Raw genomic sequence first — 22,477 nt, 5'->3', positions numbered from 1 at the left:
TCAGAAATAAATTAAAATTTGCAATCTGGGCATTGAATTAAACAGGCTTTAGATGGGTGACAGTTCCCAATATTAATTAAAAGCATTGCCAAAATAGATTTAAAAAGGTTGGAAGTTGAATATGTTTCTGAGAAGTGTTGCTACTTTTTAAAATTTATAAGTAATAACATTATGATATCGAAACACCACACAAGTGATGCGTGGAAAGAAGAATTATGGTTGAAATTATTGTTATACATACATATTCATCAAACCAAATACGTATAAGAATGTTTTCGACCGGCGTAGTTCATTATGGAAACAAAATTATTGAATTAAAATTATGGGTAACAGCCAATACCACTTTCGCTACAATTTTTTTTACATTACTGTGGTTATCTCGTACAATAATCAATCCTTACTTTTTTGTTGTTTTTCGCTTTCGTTTTCGAATATGAACAAAAGAAATCTTAATAACTAAGCTTCGAAATTACTTCAAAACACAAAAGTAATATCGCCCACTCTAAAGTAATTTCATTTCAACCATTTATTAATAGCAACACTTCTAAAACCATTAGTTTCAAACACTGAATTTCGTTCATTTTTCAGATAAACTACAACTGTCTCAGACAACCGAACGATCTTGAATAGAATTGAGTGATTGCGATTGTGTCCAAGTGCCACTCAAGCAGCCGCAAACTAATAGAATCCCCAAAGCTGGAGAAAAGGGGAGAAAAAAACGAAGGGATTCAAGTGAGATGACATGAATAACTCACAAATGTGGCAACATATGCACCCAGTCTAATAAATCACTAACAAAAAATAACAACAACAAAAAGAGTGAAAACAAATTTGACTACGAATGACATTCCAAAGCGATTGAGCGCAGCATAGGAGGGCAAAGAGACGGCAATATAAACGTTTGTTATAAATGTTTTGCAGATGTTACAACAAACAAAATACCGCAAAGAAGAAGAACAACAACAAATAAAGCAGCTGATGTCATGAAACAGTTGAAAAATGTGTTGGCAGACGGACAGAAGAGACAAAAGTAGTGAGAGCACAAGAAATCGCATATTGAAGATAACTATTGAAAAGCAACAACAACAAAAAACAAGTTTAATAAAGAAAAAACCAAGCTGCAGTTCTATTAATACCATTTTTACAAAGTCTGCCGAAACAACAAAAAAGACTCGACACAAACGGAGAAGTGAGAATGTTAATTCGAGAGAGGGAGAGTGTTGACATTTGGTAGTAACGTTTAGAAAACAAAAGAAGGCAAAGGGAAAGTGAGATGGAGGAAGAAAGTATGATTGAACCGAAGAAAGGAAACGGGAGGACGCTCATTCAGGGCACAGAGAATGTTGAAACTTTGGAGAGAGCTGGTGTGGAACAACTACCTAGCGATTTTGGTGGAATACCTAAGCTACAGGGAAGTGCAGTAGCTGAAGGTAAAAGTCCAACTGAACGCATGTCCGAAGAAGCAATAGAGGAAGTGGCAGAAGGAACAACTGAAATAATGACCCAACAGGACAAACTTGAAAAGCAGACGAAAGAACTATGTAACGACGACGACAGTTCAACGCCACGTGTGCTCACGAAGGTGGACAAAGCAGTTAGTACGAATGATACACTCGAAGACCTGCAACGAGCGCTTACCTACGAGGTTATATTCACCACACTGCTCGAGAAGAAAGTGATGGCCATCAAGCGAGAGTGTGAGGAGCGCAAGCGTGCTAAGCGCATGAAACGTAAGTCCATTGGACGCATATTTTTTAGTCGTAAACTTTTCGGTGGTTCGCGTAAATTGCGCGGCGATAGCGAACCCGATGTTTTTATGCGTGGTGAGTTCGGCGCAATGATGGCATCACCTACCGGCTTACGTAGCATAAAGACTGTAAAGAGATCAAGCGGTAGTGGCGGAAGAAGGGATGGCGATGAAATAGAGGTTTTCTCTAACTCAGCCTCAGCTTCGAACGGCAGTCATCGCTCGCAGTTTGCACGTGCTACGCTAACGAAGGCGCAGAAGGTTAAAACGCAATTGACTACTGCACACGGTGCTTCGGTAGGACAGCCGGCTGACGATAGTGTCGCCAGCACGCTAAGCAATTCTTCGGACAAGAATGATATAAGCGGTGCTGGCGCTTCTGGTGGCCAAAGTATGGTGAGGCGTAGCTTGTTAGTGCGCGCACAGACGCATACACCAGCTGAAGTGATGACATCGAGCTCGGGCTCCGGTGACTCACGTGCTGCCACACACAGACGTTCCGTATCTGTCATTAACGGTAACGGTAATAGTAATGGAAATGGTGGCACCGGTGGTTTACCCGTTTCACTGTTGGAGCGCACCTACGACACCACGTCATTGGCGAGTGGTTACGAAAACGGCACTGGTGCACGTTTGCATACGTCAACGATGGCCGACGATAGCTTGACATCGTTACGCGATAGCATCGAAAGTTTATCGTTCGGCAGTTCGCGTTGTACGGTAAGTTTTGGTGGCGCCGAAATCATACCAGACGAAACTGCCTCACTCATTTATGAACGTGCACGACTTGCCAAACGTTTGCGCATACTAGAAGCTAAGTCGATTAGTGCACAATGCAGCCCCGTACTGCCACGACATTTGATCGCCACAATACCGGCACCAGCGCCAGAGCAGATGCCACTGCTGGCACAGACGACAGTTAGCATTGACAATGCCATGCAGGCCGCTACAACTACGAAGCATATAATAACGCCCACCACTGCCGTTCCTTATACCGCGCCGCCCAGAGCTGGCGCCTACACCACCGTCGGTAGCGAAATCACAACAGTACCCACCAGCAATAAGATTACACAAACCAAACAGCACATCTTTCGCCACCAAGTGTCTTATACGGACAGCACTTACGGCGGAGCGGGTGAATTCGGCGACATGTCCGCCTACTCACGTTACATTTCGCGTCAGAATACCTCGGAGGAGAGCGCCAATTTGACCGTTAGTACATTGTTGAATCAAAGCGACTCGTTGTCGCTACACGCACCCATCTGTTCGCCTACCACAACGGGCGATATCGGTGCTTCTGGTGGAGGTGGTGGTGTTGGTGCTTTCATGCTGGGCGATCGTTTCAAATCGAAAAGCACAAGTCTGTTAGTAGTCGGCGGCATGGGCCGCAATCGTTTGCTGCCAACACCTCAAATAGTGAACGCGCCTTTTGTGTCCGCAACGTCAGCTAATGGCGGCAGCGCAGTGAGCGGGACAGTGCCGTGTAATATTAGTCATAGTGATCAATTAGTAGATAGTTTCAATACAAATAAATTTACTTCGTCTGGCTACGCCGCGCCAGTAGCGCCATTTAACGCACAAAATCAATTGCCCTCGCACCACACTACGACAAACGGCACTGCGACTGCTACTACCAACACGTTTTCGCCAGCTACTATGGTGTACCAGGCTACCATGGCCGCCGGAGTTTCGGAAGGTACCACGACTGTTGTTGCGCTTAACGGTTCGCGCGTTCGCAATGGCAATGCCAATGGAGTTATTGTAGTCGGCACAACGGTGCCTGCGGATACGGCCAAGCTGAACCGCATGACGTCTACATCGACTGGTTCCAGTGTGGCGCCGACTGGCTGTTGCACTACAACGAAGTCTTCATCACGCGACCGCGAGAAGGACAAACAGCGCTACAAGCCCAGCTGGCCGTCAGGGCAGAGCGGCAGTGACGATGAGTATCGAAAGCGCAAACGAAAATACAGTAAGCGTCTTGTAATTCTCATATTTATAAGTCTTATTAATTTATAATATCGTAAATATTTCACCCAGAACGTTACCACAGATGTTCAGATCCCGTTTTGGTATATCCAACACCAAGCGGATTGCAACACTGCATACTTAGTATGCCGCCTAATGAGCCACTGTAAGTCTACACTTCATATCTAATTTATAATAATGCTCAATTCTCACATAGAAATTCTAATTAACTTTACCGTTAACTGCAGCCAATTTCAGTACAATGATGACTTCCCTTACGATATGCAAATCCAAACGGAGTCCGATAAAAATGACGACCTTGAAGAAATAGTTCCAAGCAGCCATCGCCGACATCGAAAACATCGGTAAGTAAGATACATCCATATAAAGCGTTTAAGTATATTTGAAATATGTAGAATAAATTGAGGGTTAAATATGTGTAAACAGCGCCGACGATGAGTATGCTAAAGAAGCTGGAAAGCAATGCGCTGAAGTTAATAGACAGCTGAGCTCAAATGCCCAAGACAATGGTTTAATTAATAAACTGTGCAGTTGAGTACAGTACACGGACAGGAAAATAGGGAAGAAGGTATTATTTTTCTTTAAAAACTCTAGATTTGCTTGAAGAGCTCAATAGTTTTATTCGGGGATTTCAAATATCATTAAAAATTTGCCGTTGGGAGAACTCGAAGTCCTTATAATAATTTAGTGCTGCATTGTATCGAAAACCCTGCATAAATTTTGAAGTAGTTTGGATATAAGATGAGTTGTTATTCGATCCATCCTCCATGATTTATCTGGAGGATTGAAAAGCATTTCTTTATTAGTAAATTTATTACCACCATCAGAGAAAAGTAATAAACTATATATAATGGAGCTATAAATTGCGTTAATGAACCGGCGAAGAGCTCGCTTTCATCGCATCAGTAATTCACTAGGTACAACACCAACGATAGCACCTAATGCCATTCTACATATAGCACCCGTGGACATAGAAGGCAGATGCATTGCTGCGAAGGTGCTATCAGACTCCGGGAAACTGGACACATTAGGGATTTCAGAGAGGGACATTCCGAAATTCTCTCTCACTTTGACTGCATTTCTGATAACTTGGACCACTGCTCTTGGATAACTTGGAAGCTCTCAATCAACTCTTGTTTCAGACTGCCAGACCACTGTAGTGTACTTTTCCAAACTGCGACTTCTTTTAGCGAGGTTTGCAACCACTCTCATAACCCGGCGAATTGGCTAGAATTGATATTAGTCGACTCAATAAATTTGTGGCAAGCTCTAGACGTGTTGTCAATATGTGATCGTCAGTTTGATCCATACTTAGAACATTTGATCATCACAAATTATTTCATATTTCAAAGTGACCAATAAATTCGAGTTTACAACAAAACGTCTATGTTTTATAAGCAGTGAAGGGTGCACGAAAATCACTATAAGGTGTAGTTATAAGTACTTAAGTACTAATGCGATAACACAAGAGTAATAATCGGAAGTTTATATAAAAGCTCACTTTAACCTCCAAGTTGAACTTTATTTTGCCACCTTACCCGCTTCAAAAATTTGCTGCGACCTCACTAAAGGGGTCATAGGATTCGATATCTCTGATAAACCGTTAGCCAGCGGAAGCAGCATATTGCTCCATCGGTCAGTTTACCCTTCTGCTTATATCGTTGGGAATCCGTTTACTATCCACTTATTTTTTCGTCCAACGGCTGTAGTTCAAGCGACCCGCCCATCCAAGCAAAGCAACCAACTGAACCGTTTGTAATTAGGACCGTTCAATGCACGCCTGCTGCCGGCGGGATAATTTCGTTGAGGCTAAATTTATGCCACCAACTCTGCCCAACAGCAATGACTACCGCACATACACAAGCGCACTAAGAACGCGTTACCAATTAATTCAAAAATTCGTAGCAGCCAGAAACACTGCAGGGGGAGACAGAAGAGGAAGACGAACGAAGGATTGCGTATGCCGGGAATATCAAGTGAAAATTGATGATTGCGGCAAAGCTACTGTGGTAAAATGAGAACAATAGAAGAGTGTCGGCAAAAAAAAGTGTGGCACAGCAATTACGATTACGATTGGCAAGCAAAAAGAGAACGAAAGAAGAAAACCTGCATTGCAAGGCGTTGGCATCGCCAGGGCGCTGGATATTTGCAAATCATCGCGCGGCCATTGTATGCTTACTTGCCACTTTCGGACGTCAATTTGCGAAGCGGTGCTGCAATTATTACTTGTGCTTTCATGAAATCGAGATGAGCTTGGTTTTGCTACAGACTTCGAGCATACCAAGACGTGGGAACGTGTGCCAACCGCCTTCAGAAAGATAACACGTGCCGACTTAAATATATATATATATATATATATGAATTTGACTACAGTTCTTATTTGATTGAAAAATTTCGCAGCAACAAAATACGCTCGACAATAACAACAAGGTGAGAAGAGCATCAAATGTAACACAGTCTGCTGAACTATGCAAACAATTCAACAGCTGACTGCCGCACTTCCAAGCCTTCTGACGACCCATCCGCCTGCCTACCTCCGGCTTTCGTCGCACTGCTGCCGATTGCTGTTGAGGCTGCCATCATGTTTTGTGCTTTAATTATGCTTCGTCTGAAATTTGGGTCAAGGTATGCCAAAGAGTTCAGTAAGCTGGCGCGCGTGCGGCGTTGGCGTGGGCGTGGTGAAACTTCTCGATGAAGAATGGCAAGGGCATATAGTTACTGATGAAGTGTAGTTGGCGGTAGGCTCTTGACTGTTCAGCTACTTCATCAAAGCCATTTGCACTCAGCTCGACCTGCTCGGGTCTTCGGTAGCATGGAAAATTCTGTGAAAATAGTTGCTGTTGTTGTTGTTGTTGATGTTGCTGTTGTTGTATGCGGCTTTGTTTGTTTATTGTGTTCCGCAGGCGCATGCTGAGCTGTGCGAAATGGCGCTATTTCATTTCATGGAAATTGCGAGATGATTGACAAAGTTGGTTTTACGCGAATATAAGGGTGGTTCAGAGGCAAGTTTTTAAAAATAAATTTTTTTATAAATAAAAATTTTATTAGTATAAAACGGAAATTTTTTTTCATTATTTATCAAAAATAAAATTAATATTAAAAACTAAAATAGTAAAAAAATAATATAAATTACCAACCACCGCTCTCTAAAATTTTTACTAGTATTCACTTGAAACGCTCTAATAAATTGTTGTCACCCCTCTTCGCTTTTAAAATTTTCAAAAATACTATAGAAATACAAAAATATGCATCATGACCACCCTGTATTAGAACAAAACTGCACTTTTCGCGCTCGTGTACGCTTGGTATGGTTGGATTATTTACAAATATATGAGCACACAACTATCAATTGCGAATTGAACTGTTCACAATTCACATTAATGGGTAATTTAGTGAAAATTCGCTTTGCAACTCTGCTTTTGTTGTGGCGAGCGTATTGTTGAAATGCTGTAGGATACGTTAAACAATTATTTCATATCATATTAACGGTAATTGTTCCGGAATATTTTTTTTATAAAAATTATAGGCAGCTGTGCAGTCTAGAATCAAGTGCTCAGGAGTTAGCGGCTGCAGAGCCCAGTGTAAAATGCCACAAGTAGCCGGAATTTGTCTCTGAGGAGGTTAGTTATATAATATTTTTAAACCTTGCGAGGTTGTAACCACCTATTAGCAACTTTGCCTGGCGCATGTCTGTTAGTTGTTGACAATATCTCTCCATAATCACTATTTCCTCTCAACGGAGCAGCTCCTTTATGGTATAGCGACCAACCGCAACGCAGGGTCCTGGTCTTACCATCCTGGATTGAACATATAGGCGCGTCAGCTAGTTATTCTCGGCTACCTCTTTCTGTCCACCCAGATGAGGTGCACTCGGTTGCAAACTGCCAACATAGGCTGTTGAACCATTTCATACAATCCTGCACCAAAAGTAATGTAATCTTATAAGCTGAGATCACTTTAAGTGCCGCTTGACTATAGCAATACTTTTATTGCGATAATTGCGTTGGAGATTTATCTCTACACACCGACTTATATAAAAACTTTTGGTAGAAAAATGCTCAGAAAACATCCTAAAGGTATTAAAGGTTGAGATAGAGCTTTCGGTTTACTACTTAATAGTGCTATCTCTTAGTAGAAGGTCAAGCATGAAGTTACTTAATTCAGCAGCATTGCTGAGTGTAACTTTAATCTTCTTTGTGAAATTTATCCTTTTGGGAATGCTGATCCTTGGGTGAATAGGCAGTGGTTTCTCATTACTTAAGACCTTCATTTGTTGGGACGAGATAACCTTCCCTGTTGTATTGTCTGTTTTGCTATTTCTTTACTGGTGCGAGTTTAGTAAAAAGAAAGACATTATTTACCCAATGGTTGGATTTAGTAATCTGGTTCTTGCGTTGTATAAGTGTGCCCGGATTACGCTATATAGTGTTAGATACTGGTAGATAATATTTCATACTGAAAAAACTTCTCACACAGGTTTATGATTGTTTGTTCCACTCAGTAATGAACACCAATCCGATAATTTAGATTTCATATATGAACCACGCTTTGAAATTCCAATTGTCGAAAATATCGATGAAATAAAATCGTCGAGTCCGACCGCCATGTAAGCACTATTCGATTGCCCATAAGAAGAGATCATATCGAGCAAGTGTTTAAAATAACAAATGGCATTCGTGGAAGGTTCGTAAAGGAGTCTAAAATTTGGAATAAAATGGTGGTCTAAAACGTCAAAGTCAATGAAGGTGCTGTAGAAAATGAAGCAATGTAATATAATAGGGTTACGATGATGAACGTTGAAGTAATATATGTATATCATTCAGGGCTGTTGGCTGATTTCGGCATTAAGTTGATATAAAAGACTAAACATTAAGATACAAAAAAAAAACAGATTTTAAATCTTTACGAAGACATATCGATGTTCAAAACTGGTGCGGTCTGTAACTAGTATGGAGATGCTACTATTTAAAATACGAACTAATGATCTCAGCTTAGCTCTTTATTTTTGAGAATTTGTAAATATTTTTTGTTTGGAGATTTCAGGAAATTTAGTTGCTTTTATTACAATATTAATAAAATTAAGACCTAGTTTGAGGATTTTTAAAATATGTTATAACTCGTTAAATGTAGAAAACATATGTTAAAAAAAAACCATTGTCTTTTAACTATTTATACTCAAAAGCTTATTCAGCTTGCAATCTATTATATTAAATTATGTATCTCTCTTTCTCACTCTTTTCAGCCATCATCGCCACAAAAAGCGACATCGACATAAAAAACCAAAAATCCTGGTGCAGGATCTGGAAACGCGCGTTGTCAAGGTATAGAGAGGCAAATAACAAATCAAATCAAAAAATAAATAAAAAACTAAAAGGAAAATTTTTTATTTCTTCTTATTTTTCCTCTCTCCTTACTCTTTTCTTCTTTCCCTTCCTGCCAATCGCTCATTTGTCGGCGCAAAGGTCGTCGATCCCGATGACCTGTCGCAGCGGGCGCGTTGCACAATCATTGTGACAGCGTGTCTGCTGCTGGTCATGTGCCTCATGTTGGTCGGCGTAACGTTACGCATGGCGCCTCTCATCGATGACATGGGTAAGTGCCAAGTTTTAGTTGTTTTTTATATAAGAAAAATGCTATTTAGGAAGCAAGTTTTTTTCAATTCCGTTATGATTCTTATTACTATTTTTTAAATATATATGTGTATATGAACGTCTTATGCGCTCTTCTCTTCTACTGCTACCCTTGTGTTGGCTTTGACTTTCTTCCATTATCAATCTTTGAATTATATTATTCTATAAGGATAAAGAAATATTTAATAAAAAGGAGAAACAAAAGAAAAATTTAATCTTACGCATTCGAGCCGAGTACTTAGCGAGTACTTGAGAAAAACAACAATAAAAAGTTATGAAAATGATTTATAATAAAGACTGTATTATATTATATATGTATATGCATCAGTAGAACAACTTAGCTTTTGGCTGCCGATATCTAAACCCTTGAAAAATGCGCCCACATAAGCTATTAACAATTGGTTTAAACAAAAGAAATTATAATATTAAAACTAAAACTTAAGTATTAAAAAAAACACTATAAACAATAATAAAAAAAAATAGTTATAACAATAAAACAATAATAATAAGAGAAAAAATAAATAAACTAAAGATATAAAAAAAAATTAAATTAATTTTAATTTTAATATATTAAGATAACTTAAAGTTCATTAAAAAAATATATAAATTTAAAACAATGTATGTCATATAATTATTCAATAAAATTTAAATTAAAATACAATTGAATTAAAAAAAAAATACAAAAAATAAAAGAGCAAAATAAAAATTAAATAAAAAATTTTAAATATTAAATTAAAAATTTATTTACTTTAATAATAATCACTAAAAAATTTATTACAAAATTTAAAATAATAAAAAATCAAATGTTAAACTAAAAAAATTATTAAATAAATAACAACAAACTTAAAATTTAATAAGAAAATAGACAAATCCATCAATAAAATAACAAATATATAATAACTTTTTAAAACAATTAAAAATGAAATAATAAAAAAACATTTCCAAAAAAATAACTATTCAAGAATATTCAAATAAAATATACATATACATAAGTGAATTAAAAGTAGAAATTAATTAAATAAAAAATACAAAGATTCAATAAAATATGATAAAATTCAATTAAATATTCACGAAAATTCAAAAAGAAAATATAATTAAACTTAAAAAAAATGAAGTAAAATAAAAAAAGGAGAAAATATAATATAAAAAGCAAATAAACCATTTTAAATAACACATCAAAATTTAAGTAAATATAATAAAAATAAAATAAAGAAATCAATAAAAGTTAAAAAAAATTAAAAATAAAAATAAATTAAACTAAAATAAAATAAAGTATTAAATATATATTAATAAACTTAAAATTCAATCAGAAAATAATTGTTAAATAACATAAAAACAAATAATAATTATATAAAAAAGTTTAAAGAAAATACAAACAAATATTACTCAAAAAAAAAAAAATTTAAATGTAATAATAAATAAAACCACACAAAGTAATAAAATAAAGTATATATTAAAAAAAAAATATAATTGAATTCAAAACAAAAAGAAATAATAATAACAAAATTATATAAAAAAATCAAACCTTTAAAATTAATTAAAAATTAATACAAAAATAATTCTATAAAACTTCAAATTTAATAAAAAAAAATATAAAGGAAAAAGAAAAAATAATAAAGCTAAAATAAATATTCATGAAACTTCACATTAACATATAAAAAACTTAAAAAAAATCAAAAAATGTGAAAAAATTAAAAAAATATCAAAAAAATTTTAAATATTGAACCAAAACTTTATTAAACAAAAATAGCATCAAACTAGAAGAATTATATAAAAAAAAAAATGATATAAAAAATATAAATATTAAATAAATAAAAATAAGTAAAGTAAAATTTATTTAAAAATTTAAAAAACAAAAAAAAAATTATAACATAAACAATATATTAAAAAAAAATTAAATCAAAAAATAAAAACCTTAAAAAAATATTTCAAAAACGCTAAAAATGTATATACAATTAAAATAAAATATAAAAAAAATCAAATTATAAAATAATTGAATAAAGAAGGAAATAAAATTAAAAACATATTATTATATAATAATATATATATTATATAATAATATATATAATATATTATAATATATATAATATATAATAATATAATTGTATATACAATTAAAATAAAATATAAAAAAAATCAAATTATAAAATAATTGAATAAAGAAAAAAATAAAATTAAAAATATATTATTATATAATAAAAAATCAAATAACATATTTTAAAAATTGAATGAATAAATTATTAGAAATATGATAAACTACAAAATTTAAAAAATTTAATAAAAACAACTTAAATTAATAATAATAAACGCGTAATTCAAATAAAGATAACATAAAAACTAAAAAAAAACTAATAAAATAAAAAAATTGTAAAGGTAATTGAATAAAATAAAAAATTTTATATAAAATTTAAAAGCCTTTAAATTCGCAAAAATGCATAACATAATATGTAAAAAAAATGCTCCTAAACACGCAACCTATTTGTTTATTTGCTTTTGTGGGCAATTATCCCTAAAATGTACACTTTCGTTTCATGATATGTTGGCATTTTCAAAAGTGCAAAACTTTTTCGCAAAAAAAAAAAAAACAAATAAATAAATAAAATAAACATCACAAGAAAAGAACAATATTCAATCAAAAAGCATTCAAAAACAAAATGTAAATAGTAATACCGTTAGCGAGAAAGCATACATTTTTAAAGTTAACGTAAACGGTACGTAATTTTACGTTGCATTACGTTTCGTTGCGTTGTATTACGTTTTGTTACGTTGTGCTACATTGTCTTACATAACATTAATGCGTCCCTGTGTTGTGCAGTCATTTTTCAAACGAAGTACTCATTCTTCATCAATTTTTGTAATTCAGTGGAGTCACTTCAAATTTATTCATACGAAATCCCTCATAGTTGCCACCTTCCAAAAAGTAGTTAAATGGAGCTTTTGTAATAATTTAGTTTATCACACTTTAAAGATCTAACAGTTTTCTCACAACACGCGCCTCTCTTAACTAACTGTAAGCTACACCCACTTTCAAAACAAAAAAATAAATTTGTAAAAAATTTTAACTCTTTAAAGAATTCAAAATGCACTCTACTAATAAATAATATTGCCCGCTACTCTACCCCACCATCCCCTCTTAAGCTAATTTAGTTAAATTAGATTTACTTAAAGAAAAAAAATACAAAAAACACACAATTCCTATCAATGTGACTTGAAGAATCTAATTTCATGTTTGTTGTTTTGATTTGTTTTGTGTATATTCTCGAACTTAGACCGTACGAACAATAAATACAAACTACCAAACCAAATTAGACATGCAAAATAACTGTAAGTACACAAATTTTATTACTAAGCTCTTTAAGATATACTACTACATACATATTCTCATAAAAACAAAAATACAAAAAAATTTTAATTTTTTTAACATTTTATAAAATAACAGACATCAAATTAGGGAATGTACACTGAGAAAAAAGTAAAACTAAAATAAAATCAACAAAAAGCTGCTTAGCATGTGTTGCAAATATTGTAAAGCTTCAACAAAATATTCCTTTTAACAAGAACCTACTAAAAAAAAGTATAAAAAAAAAAATTAAAAATAAGAAAAAGCTTTAGGCTTTCTTAAAAGCTTTTCGGGTTAAACATAAAGTTACATATGTGCTTTTATTACTATATATAGTATATAATTTTACGCCATAATAAAATGTTTGTTTAATTTAAGTATTCATAAGCTTTCATGGGAGACCTTTTATGGTTTCTGCGTAATTTAACTCACCTACTTGTTTATACTAACAGACATTTACCAAAATTATACAAATAGAATTTAACATCTTTGTCATAATTATGTCTCATTTTAAAAGCTCACTGGGTTATTCTTTGTAGTTCTAAGTAAGCTTTTGTTATTATTACAAAGTGATACAGTTATCAATGTTCGCTTTTAAAACCAAAGTGCAGCTTTCCATTGAAAAGCACATCAGAATATTCCAGAAGCTTTTACAACTATATACATACATATAATATATTCGCTAGAAACTATTTTAAAATAATACTTGGGCGCATTTGATGACTTCGTTTGTAAGCTTTCGAAAGCTTACAAACTTTCCTTTTTACTTTGAAATGCTGTGATAATATAGAAGAAATTACTAAAGGCATTTTAATTGTCTTTTTTTTTTTTAGAAAGCTGGCGAGCTTTTTTATAAAGCATAGTGCACAAATATTTATATTTATATAACAATTCCTCCATGCAGATATGATTTGCGTCTCCTTATAAAGCTTATAAGCAGTCGTATTTATATAAGTTTTTATTTAAACGTGGTTTCTTTACTGTTAAACTAGTAGTTCCAGAAAGATATTAAAGAAATCCGAAAGCTTTCGAAAGGCATTTCATTCTGAAACAGTTTTTGATTAATGAGAGTATTTACAGGTTATGCCATAATACCTACCGCAGTAGTACTCGAAAATGTAAGGAAATCCATCCTTGCCCTAAAAGATTTGGTTGTTGTTTTATATATATTACTTAGCAAGTATTGCGGTGGAAAATAAAAGCACTTAACATATTTAAAACATTAATTTTTATTATTTCTTTAATTTGGTTTCGAGAGCTTAAAGATTATCAGACTTATTAATAATATGAAAGAGAAAACTATAAGCTATATTACCTTTCTAATATACCGTTACTTAATTTGGGAACAAAATATGAGCTTTAAAAGCAAAAGCTTCAGATAAGTGGAGCATTAAACCAGACATTTCCTCATTTCATGCTTTAAAACTTTTAAACTTTCCACCGAATTCAAAAGCTTATAGAAGCTTCGTGGCTTTCTCTCACATTCTCTTCTTTCTTCTACAAATTTTACACTTTTCAAATGGAATACTTGCGCTCTAAAGCTAAGCTTTCGAGTAAAAACTCATTGTTAATGCTCACTCAAACGTTTTCGTGTTATGCGCACTAAAAGCCATGTCGAGCAATATCCGGCATGAAAACTAGGACAACAAGTCACATGTTGCGCGCCTCTGTTTATGTCACAAAACATTTTTTCCTAACTTATCGCTGATGCAGCACACATACATACAGACATACATGCATATTCAAGCGCATGCTACTAGGCAGAAGCGCCACCAGGCGGACTGTTGCGCATAAATAAGCATGAGCGAGTGCAGTGTAGCGCTGCTGGCGTTGTTGTTGCTATTGTAAAGCGCCGCTTGCGTCAATTTGGCATCAATTAGATGCATTTGTGGTGGCTACCAAAGAGGCGCCGTGTGTCGGTGCAGTGCACAATCGCGTTGATAGGTCCAGCGGTCATAGTTCGCGCCGTGTGGTTGTTGTTTGTTTGTTGTGTTTTTTTTTGCGTTTTGCTTTCACTAACTATTGTTTGGTATTTCTAGCATTGTCTGTTTTTTTTTGTTTTTGTATAAATACTTTTGTTTTGCTTTCGCCTTTTGTTCGTCATGTGTAGAGATGACCCTCCTCTTTGGTTTGGGGTTGTGCGCGTCGCTCTCTTATTGTCAATTAGTTAGTATTTAATTAATGTACACTTGTATTTACCAATCGGGCTCATTAAATGCAATCGAGCGTAATTACAAGCGCACACACACACTCATGCATATAGTTATGGAATTTTTTTCATCGTTTTTTTCATAGTTGCAAATATGCAAATTCAATATTGAATTAGTTTTCATGAATTCGTTTTTTTTTTGTAAACGGTTTGAGTGATTAAATTTCAATCTTTTGTTCAGCTCATTTATCATTAGTTGCATTTCCACACACACACACATTATGACATATGTTATATACGTGCAACATTGTTACGCGTTTGTTGTTGACATTTTTGATAATTAATTTTGCGCATTAAATTAATTTATTTATATATTGGACAGAAGCAATTGTAAATATTGCTGTTATCGAAATATTTATACTTATTCTTAGAATTGGGAAGCCTATAATATATATATATATATAAATAGGCACCAAATTACTCATCTGAGTTATAGAAAAATATAAAATGAGCGTGTTGATGTTTTGGCTACAGCTCTGGTTAATTTTAAGGCTGAGATCCTTTATTGTCTACGTCTACTTGTGACCTTTTCTTCTAGCCGCTTGACAGTCAAGAAGAAATTTCAAAGCTACCTCAACTTTGATTAGTAACAGCAGTTGGCAACATTTCTCAAAAGGATTGATAATATAAATAGGTGGCAACCCTTATATTTATATTATCAACTGTCAGCAATTTAGTCAGTCTTTTTGGTATATATATATATTAAGCGACGTTGAATTTAATAGATCGTTATCTTAGAATACAAATTTTCAAAGAGGTGGTAACCCTTTCCAAAAATATCACCAACAAGAATTTATTTTATAGCTGTTTGGTTTGATACGTAACACTTAATTTATTTCAACATAATAAAGTTTATAAATAGGTGGCAACTCTTTTTATGAATATCACCGGCACAAATCTTTCTCAAATCTTTTTACTTTGATGCCAATTTTTCCATACTTAATTTTATTAAAGAAGTTAAAAAACGTAAGAAGGTAGCAACGTTTGTAGAAAAGAGCCAACATAAATAATTTTATTTTTGTACTGTAAGCTTTCTGTTAGAATCCGTTATTTGGTAATTCATAAACCTTCCTAATTTTATTGAAACATATTTTTGAAATTATCTTATCGTCTGTCAAAATATATCGTTTAATGCAAAAAACAAAGCTCAAACATTTTCTAAAGCTTAATTTTAAACAAAGCTGCCCCTAATCATTAACTTTAAACTTCCGAGATGCCTAGAACACAGTTAGCATACCCTCGAATAACTTGAAATCAGCTGTCTCTAATACTATTAATTTTTACAGGTACAGCTTCGAAATTTTTTTGATTTAACTGGCACGCCTTAGGCTTTTAAGTATTGGCTGATACTTATATTAGTATTAAAAAATGTGTCAAAGGAGTGTAATAAGCATATTTACAGTTGAGGAACCACTTGTATAACGTGAGCTGAAGGAGACAGAGAATGAAAATGATTTAAAATTTTTTTTAAATATTTCAAGAGGGAAAGCTGTCATATCAGCTGTCAAATCAGCTGTCAAATCAGCTGTCAAATCAGCTGTCAAAGTGAACACTTATGTTTGACGTCTCATGCTGAGTATAATTTAGCGAAAACTCTCACCAAATATCGTGGAATTTAGTTGCCGAAATTCAAGTTCAATTTAATAAGTTTACAAATTACTTTGCACCCAGCAAAGCTTCTTTACATTTCATATTCGAATTTGAAACAAAAATAAACATGAGTCAGGCTCACTTGCACCTAGAGATAGTCAATTTTTTGTGTGTTTTGCCAAAGCATTACTGGTCCAACTAAAAACGCAAATAACATCTGATTGTCTGTCAATTGCCCACCTAGGCCATATAATATGACTCGACTACACTATATTTGTACGCCAACGGCCCGAATTGCAGATATGGTTCAAGATCCGCTATGCTGGAAGAGATAGCGCAATATTCAACCTACATGGCTCAGTTGCGGGTATGACTCAAGTCCGAAACAATTTATAATTAAAATATAGTGTAGGTTTAAAGGCATAAATTGCTGCAGAAGATGTGGAAAATTTGGATCTTACAGTTTCGAGAAAAACTAGTTAAAATACTTGCGAGAAGAAGCCGACTAATTCAAAGGCTTTGAAGTTTTATACTTTCGCAACATGTTGCACAGATTATAATAGTTTTGTTCACCTAACGGTTGTTTGTAGCACCTAAAACTAATGGAGGCAGATATGATGTTATATATATACTTATATATAAATGATCAGGGGGACGAGACGACTTGAAATCCGATTGACTGTCTGTCCGTCCGTCTGTTCGTGCAAGCGATAACTTGAGTAAGAATTGACGCATCTTGTTGAAACTACACCATGGTGCACGTATTCCTTGGCACCCAAGGTGGGTTGGTGTTGCACATGGGCGTAATCGGACCACTTCCACGCCCACAAAATAGCAATTAACGAAAACGTATAAAGTGTTATAATTAAGCACTAAATTAAAATACAAAACCGCCCTCTAGATGGTTAAATCTACTTATCTTCCAAATCACTGAAGCTTTCTCAACCAAAGTTGTTGGAAATAAGTGTGAAAATGGTGAAAATTAGGTACTAATTACGCCCACTTCCCATATAACGGTTATGTTGAAAATTACTAAAACTGCGATAACTTACGCAAGCATTAAAAACAGGTGACAGGGATGCCACACCGCCCACTTTATGAAATCCTATATCTTAGGAATTACTTCACCAATTTCAACCAAAGTTGGCCACCACGCCTACTTCCCATATATATAATTTTTAAATTCCATCTGATTCTTTTACTTTACAGTATACAAATCAAACAGCAATGAAGTTATTAGGGTAAAATTTTGTACAAATAGTGCCGTCAAGGTATTTAATTTAACATCCGAAAATTCTCCAAATTGGACTATAACTTTTCAAGGACCCAGACAGACACCAAATATGTGAACACCAGTTCATATGACTGATTTTTTACCGAACATATGGGTTAGTCTATGAGTTCTGGTATTGCTCCTAGGTACTAAATATATGGACCAGAGTGCCTATAATTGATTTTTTACCGAAAATATCGGTCAATGTGTAAGATATATAATTGAAATTCATATAATATTGTAAAATAAATAAATGAAACTCTCGATAATAGTATAATATTTTGTCAAAAATGGGTTGAATCGGATCAATACTTCCTTTAATATAAAATATTGCCAACACCTGAAGTAATTTCCCGGGCTTTGATCCTTACAAGTTGCGAGTGTATAAAATGTTCGGTTACACCCGAACTTAGACCTTTCTTACTTGTTTTTATTTCATATTATACAGAATTGAATAGTGCTTTGAGGACCAATGGCGAATTTAGGACAAAAATCAAAGATTTTATTAAACATCCTAGACATGCCTAACCGCTTTAGAAGCTTTCACCGTATACTGACAATAATCTTTCGGTAAAAAAAAATGTATTAGTTAGAATCAGAAACTAAGCTATTGCTATGACTGAAAACAAACTATAAAATATCATACAGTTACGCTAACTAAAAAATCAGAAGCCAAATAAATATTGCAAATCCCAAATTACAACAAAAATAATTCAAAACTAAGCTTTTTCTTGGCATCTACAAATTTTCAAACACAACTATGGTTATATGACAAACAACAGCGCATATAAATAAATTACAATATTTTATGTAAACAGCATTAAACATGCACTTCTTTACGCACACACACACACACAAACACACACCATCACCAGGCGCCCATGCATTTGTAATGAAATAAGCTCCAGCTCACTTATAATGCATTATGCATAATTTTCGAAGTTATAATAAACCCCAACGAATGTGTGAGTGTGTATGTGTGTGTGTCGAAGAAAAAAATAGCAAAATGGCGATGACACTGCTTTCGAAGAAACAAGCGCGTGCTGCATGCATTAGAAACACCAACATACACACATATGCACATGAGTATCTATAGTAAATATATTATCCGCAGATAGGAGGAGAATAAAGAGGGGCGAACATTGCTTCGCTGCATCTGTTTGCTATTGCTAGGGGAAGGGGGATGCGAGTTAATTTCCCTCGGTTTATTGTTAAGCTAAGCAAATCTTCGCACGAGCGCGAGTACGAGTACACAGTAACAATAGCAAGCAGGGAGCGAGTACGGGCGTGCGTTCAGGTAAGGCATTTCGAAGATTAGTTAGCAAGGTGCTCAACAAACTAAGCATGTTTGCATTGTTATGCAGCCATTTTGTGCATGTGTGGTTGTGTTGAGAAATACTTTTGTAAATTCACGTGCTGAAGGGGAAATTACTTGAACATAACTGTTAAATTTTGTAATGCTTTGTAGCGGTACTTCGTCGTATTGTCATTGCAACTTTAGCCTGAGATTTTAATAGATATTTTAAGAAGCTTGCGTGCTATATGTAGGTAGAAAATATTTAATAGTTTTAGAGAAAAAAAAGGGAAAACAGAAATGGGAGTGATTATTTCTACATTTTGAAAATGTTCAAACTATCTATCAAATCAAGATAAAGTGATTTTTCTGATATTTTTTTTGATCGATTTCGCTCTGTTTAGCACTGTTAGCAAATAAATTAGTGTATATATAAGTGAATTTAGGAAATACCGTTATATTTATTCTGGAATTGTATTATCAGAAATTTTTCGAACTCTGGAAGCCTAATCCCAAGTCCATTGGGTTTGGCAGAAGACATTCCCCACTTATTTTTGATTGAATTGATAGTATTTGACCTGATAAAAAAACAGGTTTGTTCTGATTTTGTGGAGCCGACAGTTACAGGAAAGGGTATGAATCCCTCCTTAAAACAGATTGGGAGACGCCTATTTTCAAACATGTAGAAAAAGTTAAATTTTACAGCAAAAAGTGCATAATTTTGTTAACAATTCCACTCCTTTAAAAAAAATTGTAAAAGTTTTTGCTTTTATTTTCAAAGAACACAGTTATTTACACAAAAACCCGGAGTATAAACACTGCCCTGGTGAATCACGTTTGTTTCTAAAAACACTTTTTCATATAACGGTACTTTCCGAAATCGTTATATTCAGAAGTTTTTATATAATTTATACGAGGTATTTTCAAAAAAAACAAAAGTCCGTTTGAAAGTAAAGAAATAGTCATATATTTTTGTAGCTTAAGTCGACTTTAACCGTGTTAGGTATTTTAGCTTATAGTAAAAATTTTGTCAAATCCATCAGCTATATTTCAACTTAGTTTATAGCTTTCGATTTAGCTATATGATTTGAACAGCCTCTGTTCGCTCAGAACTTGATCAAAATAAATCGAACATTTTCTATTACCCTATATCGACTTAAGTCATCTCAACGTATTGATACACATACATTTTTTTTTAAGTCAATAGTATGTAAAAAGTTATCTTTTGAAATGAACCTACAGCATTATCATTCCGAGAAAATTTTCTTTTCGAAAGTGAATCTTACATTCAACTCTCAACACATGTTTTAGAAATCTTTAAATTACAATTCAGAAAAAAAATCAAATATTAACATAAACAATTAAAAGAAAAATTGTTTATTAAATGCGCAAAACATATAAGAAACAACTCTTATAGAGATGAAGCGAGGCTTTGCACTGGTGTGTCTCTCTTTTCTTATATATATAAATGAACATGGTGACGAGACGAGCTGAATTCCGAGTGACTTTCTCTCCGTCCGACTGTTCGTATAAGCGATAATTTGAGTAAAAATTTAGATATTTCGATGAAACTACACTAGGGTACATGTATTCATTGGCACCCAAGGGGGTTAGTATTGCAAATGGGCGTAATCGGTCCACTTCCACGCTCACAAAACCGCAATTAACGAAAACCTCTAAGTTGTCATAACTTAGCACTTTGGTGCTGGGAATCGCAGTGCTAAATATTTAATGGCGTCGCCGTCTAGATGGTTTAATCTACATATCTTTCAAATCACTGAAGCTCTCTAAATCAAACTTGCTGGAAAGAAGTATTTTTAGAATTTTTTTATACACTCTGAAAATGGAGCAAATCATAGTGTGTCTCTCTTTTCTTAACTCTTCAGTACAATTTATTACGATTTGCCTCTTCTTGAAACCTAATTCTGACTGCTCAAACATATCTAGTAATAATTTTTAAACAGAGATATAAAAATTTAAATTTATTAATATTGGTAATAGTGTTCCTAATAGTCAAACCAAACATACATCCAAAACAGTTAAGATTCGCCAAAACTTATAAAAACCCGAATTAGTGTATTAGGTCATCAGAAAAAGTGTGTTGTTGCTTATTGTGAAGTAAATGTTTCCACAGGAGAGCAAAACTCAAATAAAATTCGCAGAATAAGGAACGATTGCAATATTTATGTAAAATTTCATAGATTTATACATATGTATATATATATGTGTATAAATGAAAATGATATTGTTTCTTTTTATACCCTGAACAGGGTATATTAAGTTTGCCACAAAATTTGTAACACCCGGATAGGAACGTTATTGATCCTACAAAGTATATATGTAAATGATCAGCTGTTTCGGTTTTGCTATCACCATCTTTTTATCCGTCCGTCCGTTCGTATATCCGCGAACTAGCCGCACTTTTTGAGATATTGATGTGAAAGTTTGCACTCACAATTTTCTCCTCAAGTAGCTTCTCATTTTTCGGAACCGCAGTTTCAGGATTACTATAGCATATATCATGTATTCAACCTGACCGATCAAAGTCAAGTTCTTGTATAGAAAATATTATTTATTTTAGTTCACGAAGGTTTGAGTGAATTATTGTCCAAGACAACGGTAAAAACTCCAAATAAATTTTCGTTGTAGACCTGCGCAATCAATATGTTTTTTAAAAGCAACACAATTAAGTAGCACAGCGCTGTATTCAATGCGCTGCAGAAAATTAATTTCCACATTATATTTTTGTTTTTGTACATCTGTTTGTAGGTACACGTGTACTTGTAAATATATAAAAATGCAGTTTCGTTGTTGTACACGTATGCATTCTTATTTTTACCTGTTAATATTTGTAATGTAAAGCCATGAATAACTGAACATAATTTGATGCAGAATAAGACGTGTTTGCAAGTTGCAAGTGTGTTTGGGTGCGTCGTGCGCAAATTGCGCTGGCATATTTCCGCTGAAAATACCTGAGAACATACTTTTGTATGGAATTGTTATTGTACATATTTGCCACACGCCGCTCCCATCCCAAAGATGGTGTAATGGCTGCATACAAATTCAGAATTGAAGCCAGGTGGCTGAGAAAAAGGAAAACTGCTTTCAAAACCAGTTAAATTGGAGAGATTTGGTTGAATGAGTTATTTGTTGATAATGCAGCTTACCGTTTAAGGCTAAATGAGTCAGATTTAAACAAAATTTTTTGAAGTAAAACTATTCCAGAAGGAACCCCTAAAAAAAAGTAAGGTATTACGGATTAAGTGTGATTTTTTGAAAGTTCTCTAATATGAATTAATATAAATAGAGTTAGTGCAGAACTAAAACACTGTCAGATATAAATTTGGAAAATTCTTCTTATAATCCTTGGTCTATACACGTCGTAATTAGTTCCCATAAATCCTT

General features: G+C 34.0%; 1 protein-coding gene across 1 annotated transcript in view; it reads left to right on the top strand.

Annotated features, from left to right (window-relative positions):
• Nucleotides 1-22,477, top strand: part of LOC106619164 (mucin-22) — a 379,015-nt gene that overhangs the window by 101,918 nt on the left and 254,620 nt on the right. The window contains exons 3-7 of the mRNA XM_036363357.2: nucleotides 589-3,719; nucleotides 3,788-3,881; nucleotides 3,964-4,080; nucleotides 8,979-9,057; nucleotides 9,199-9,328. Coding sequence (XP_036219250.2) covers nucleotides 1,274-3,719; nucleotides 3,788-3,881; nucleotides 3,964-4,080; nucleotides 8,979-9,057; nucleotides 9,199-9,328 — 2,866 coding nt within the window. The 5' untranslated portion in view covers nucleotides 589-1,273. The remainder of the gene's footprint in view (nucleotides 1-588; nucleotides 3,720-3,787; nucleotides 3,882-3,963; nucleotides 4,081-8,978; nucleotides 9,058-9,198; nucleotides 9,329-22,477) is intronic.

Source organism: Bactrocera oleae, chromosome 4 (assembly GCF_042242935.1).
Source record: "Bactrocera oleae isolate idBacOlea1 chromosome 4, idBacOlea1, whole genome shotgun sequence".
In the NCBI taxonomy this organism is placed as follows: domain Eukaryota; kingdom Metazoa; phylum Arthropoda; class Insecta; order Diptera; family Tephritidae; genus Bactrocera; species Bactrocera oleae.
The sequence above is the reverse complement of the archived record's forward strand: the minus strand, read 5'-3'. Positions and strand labels throughout refer to the sequence as shown.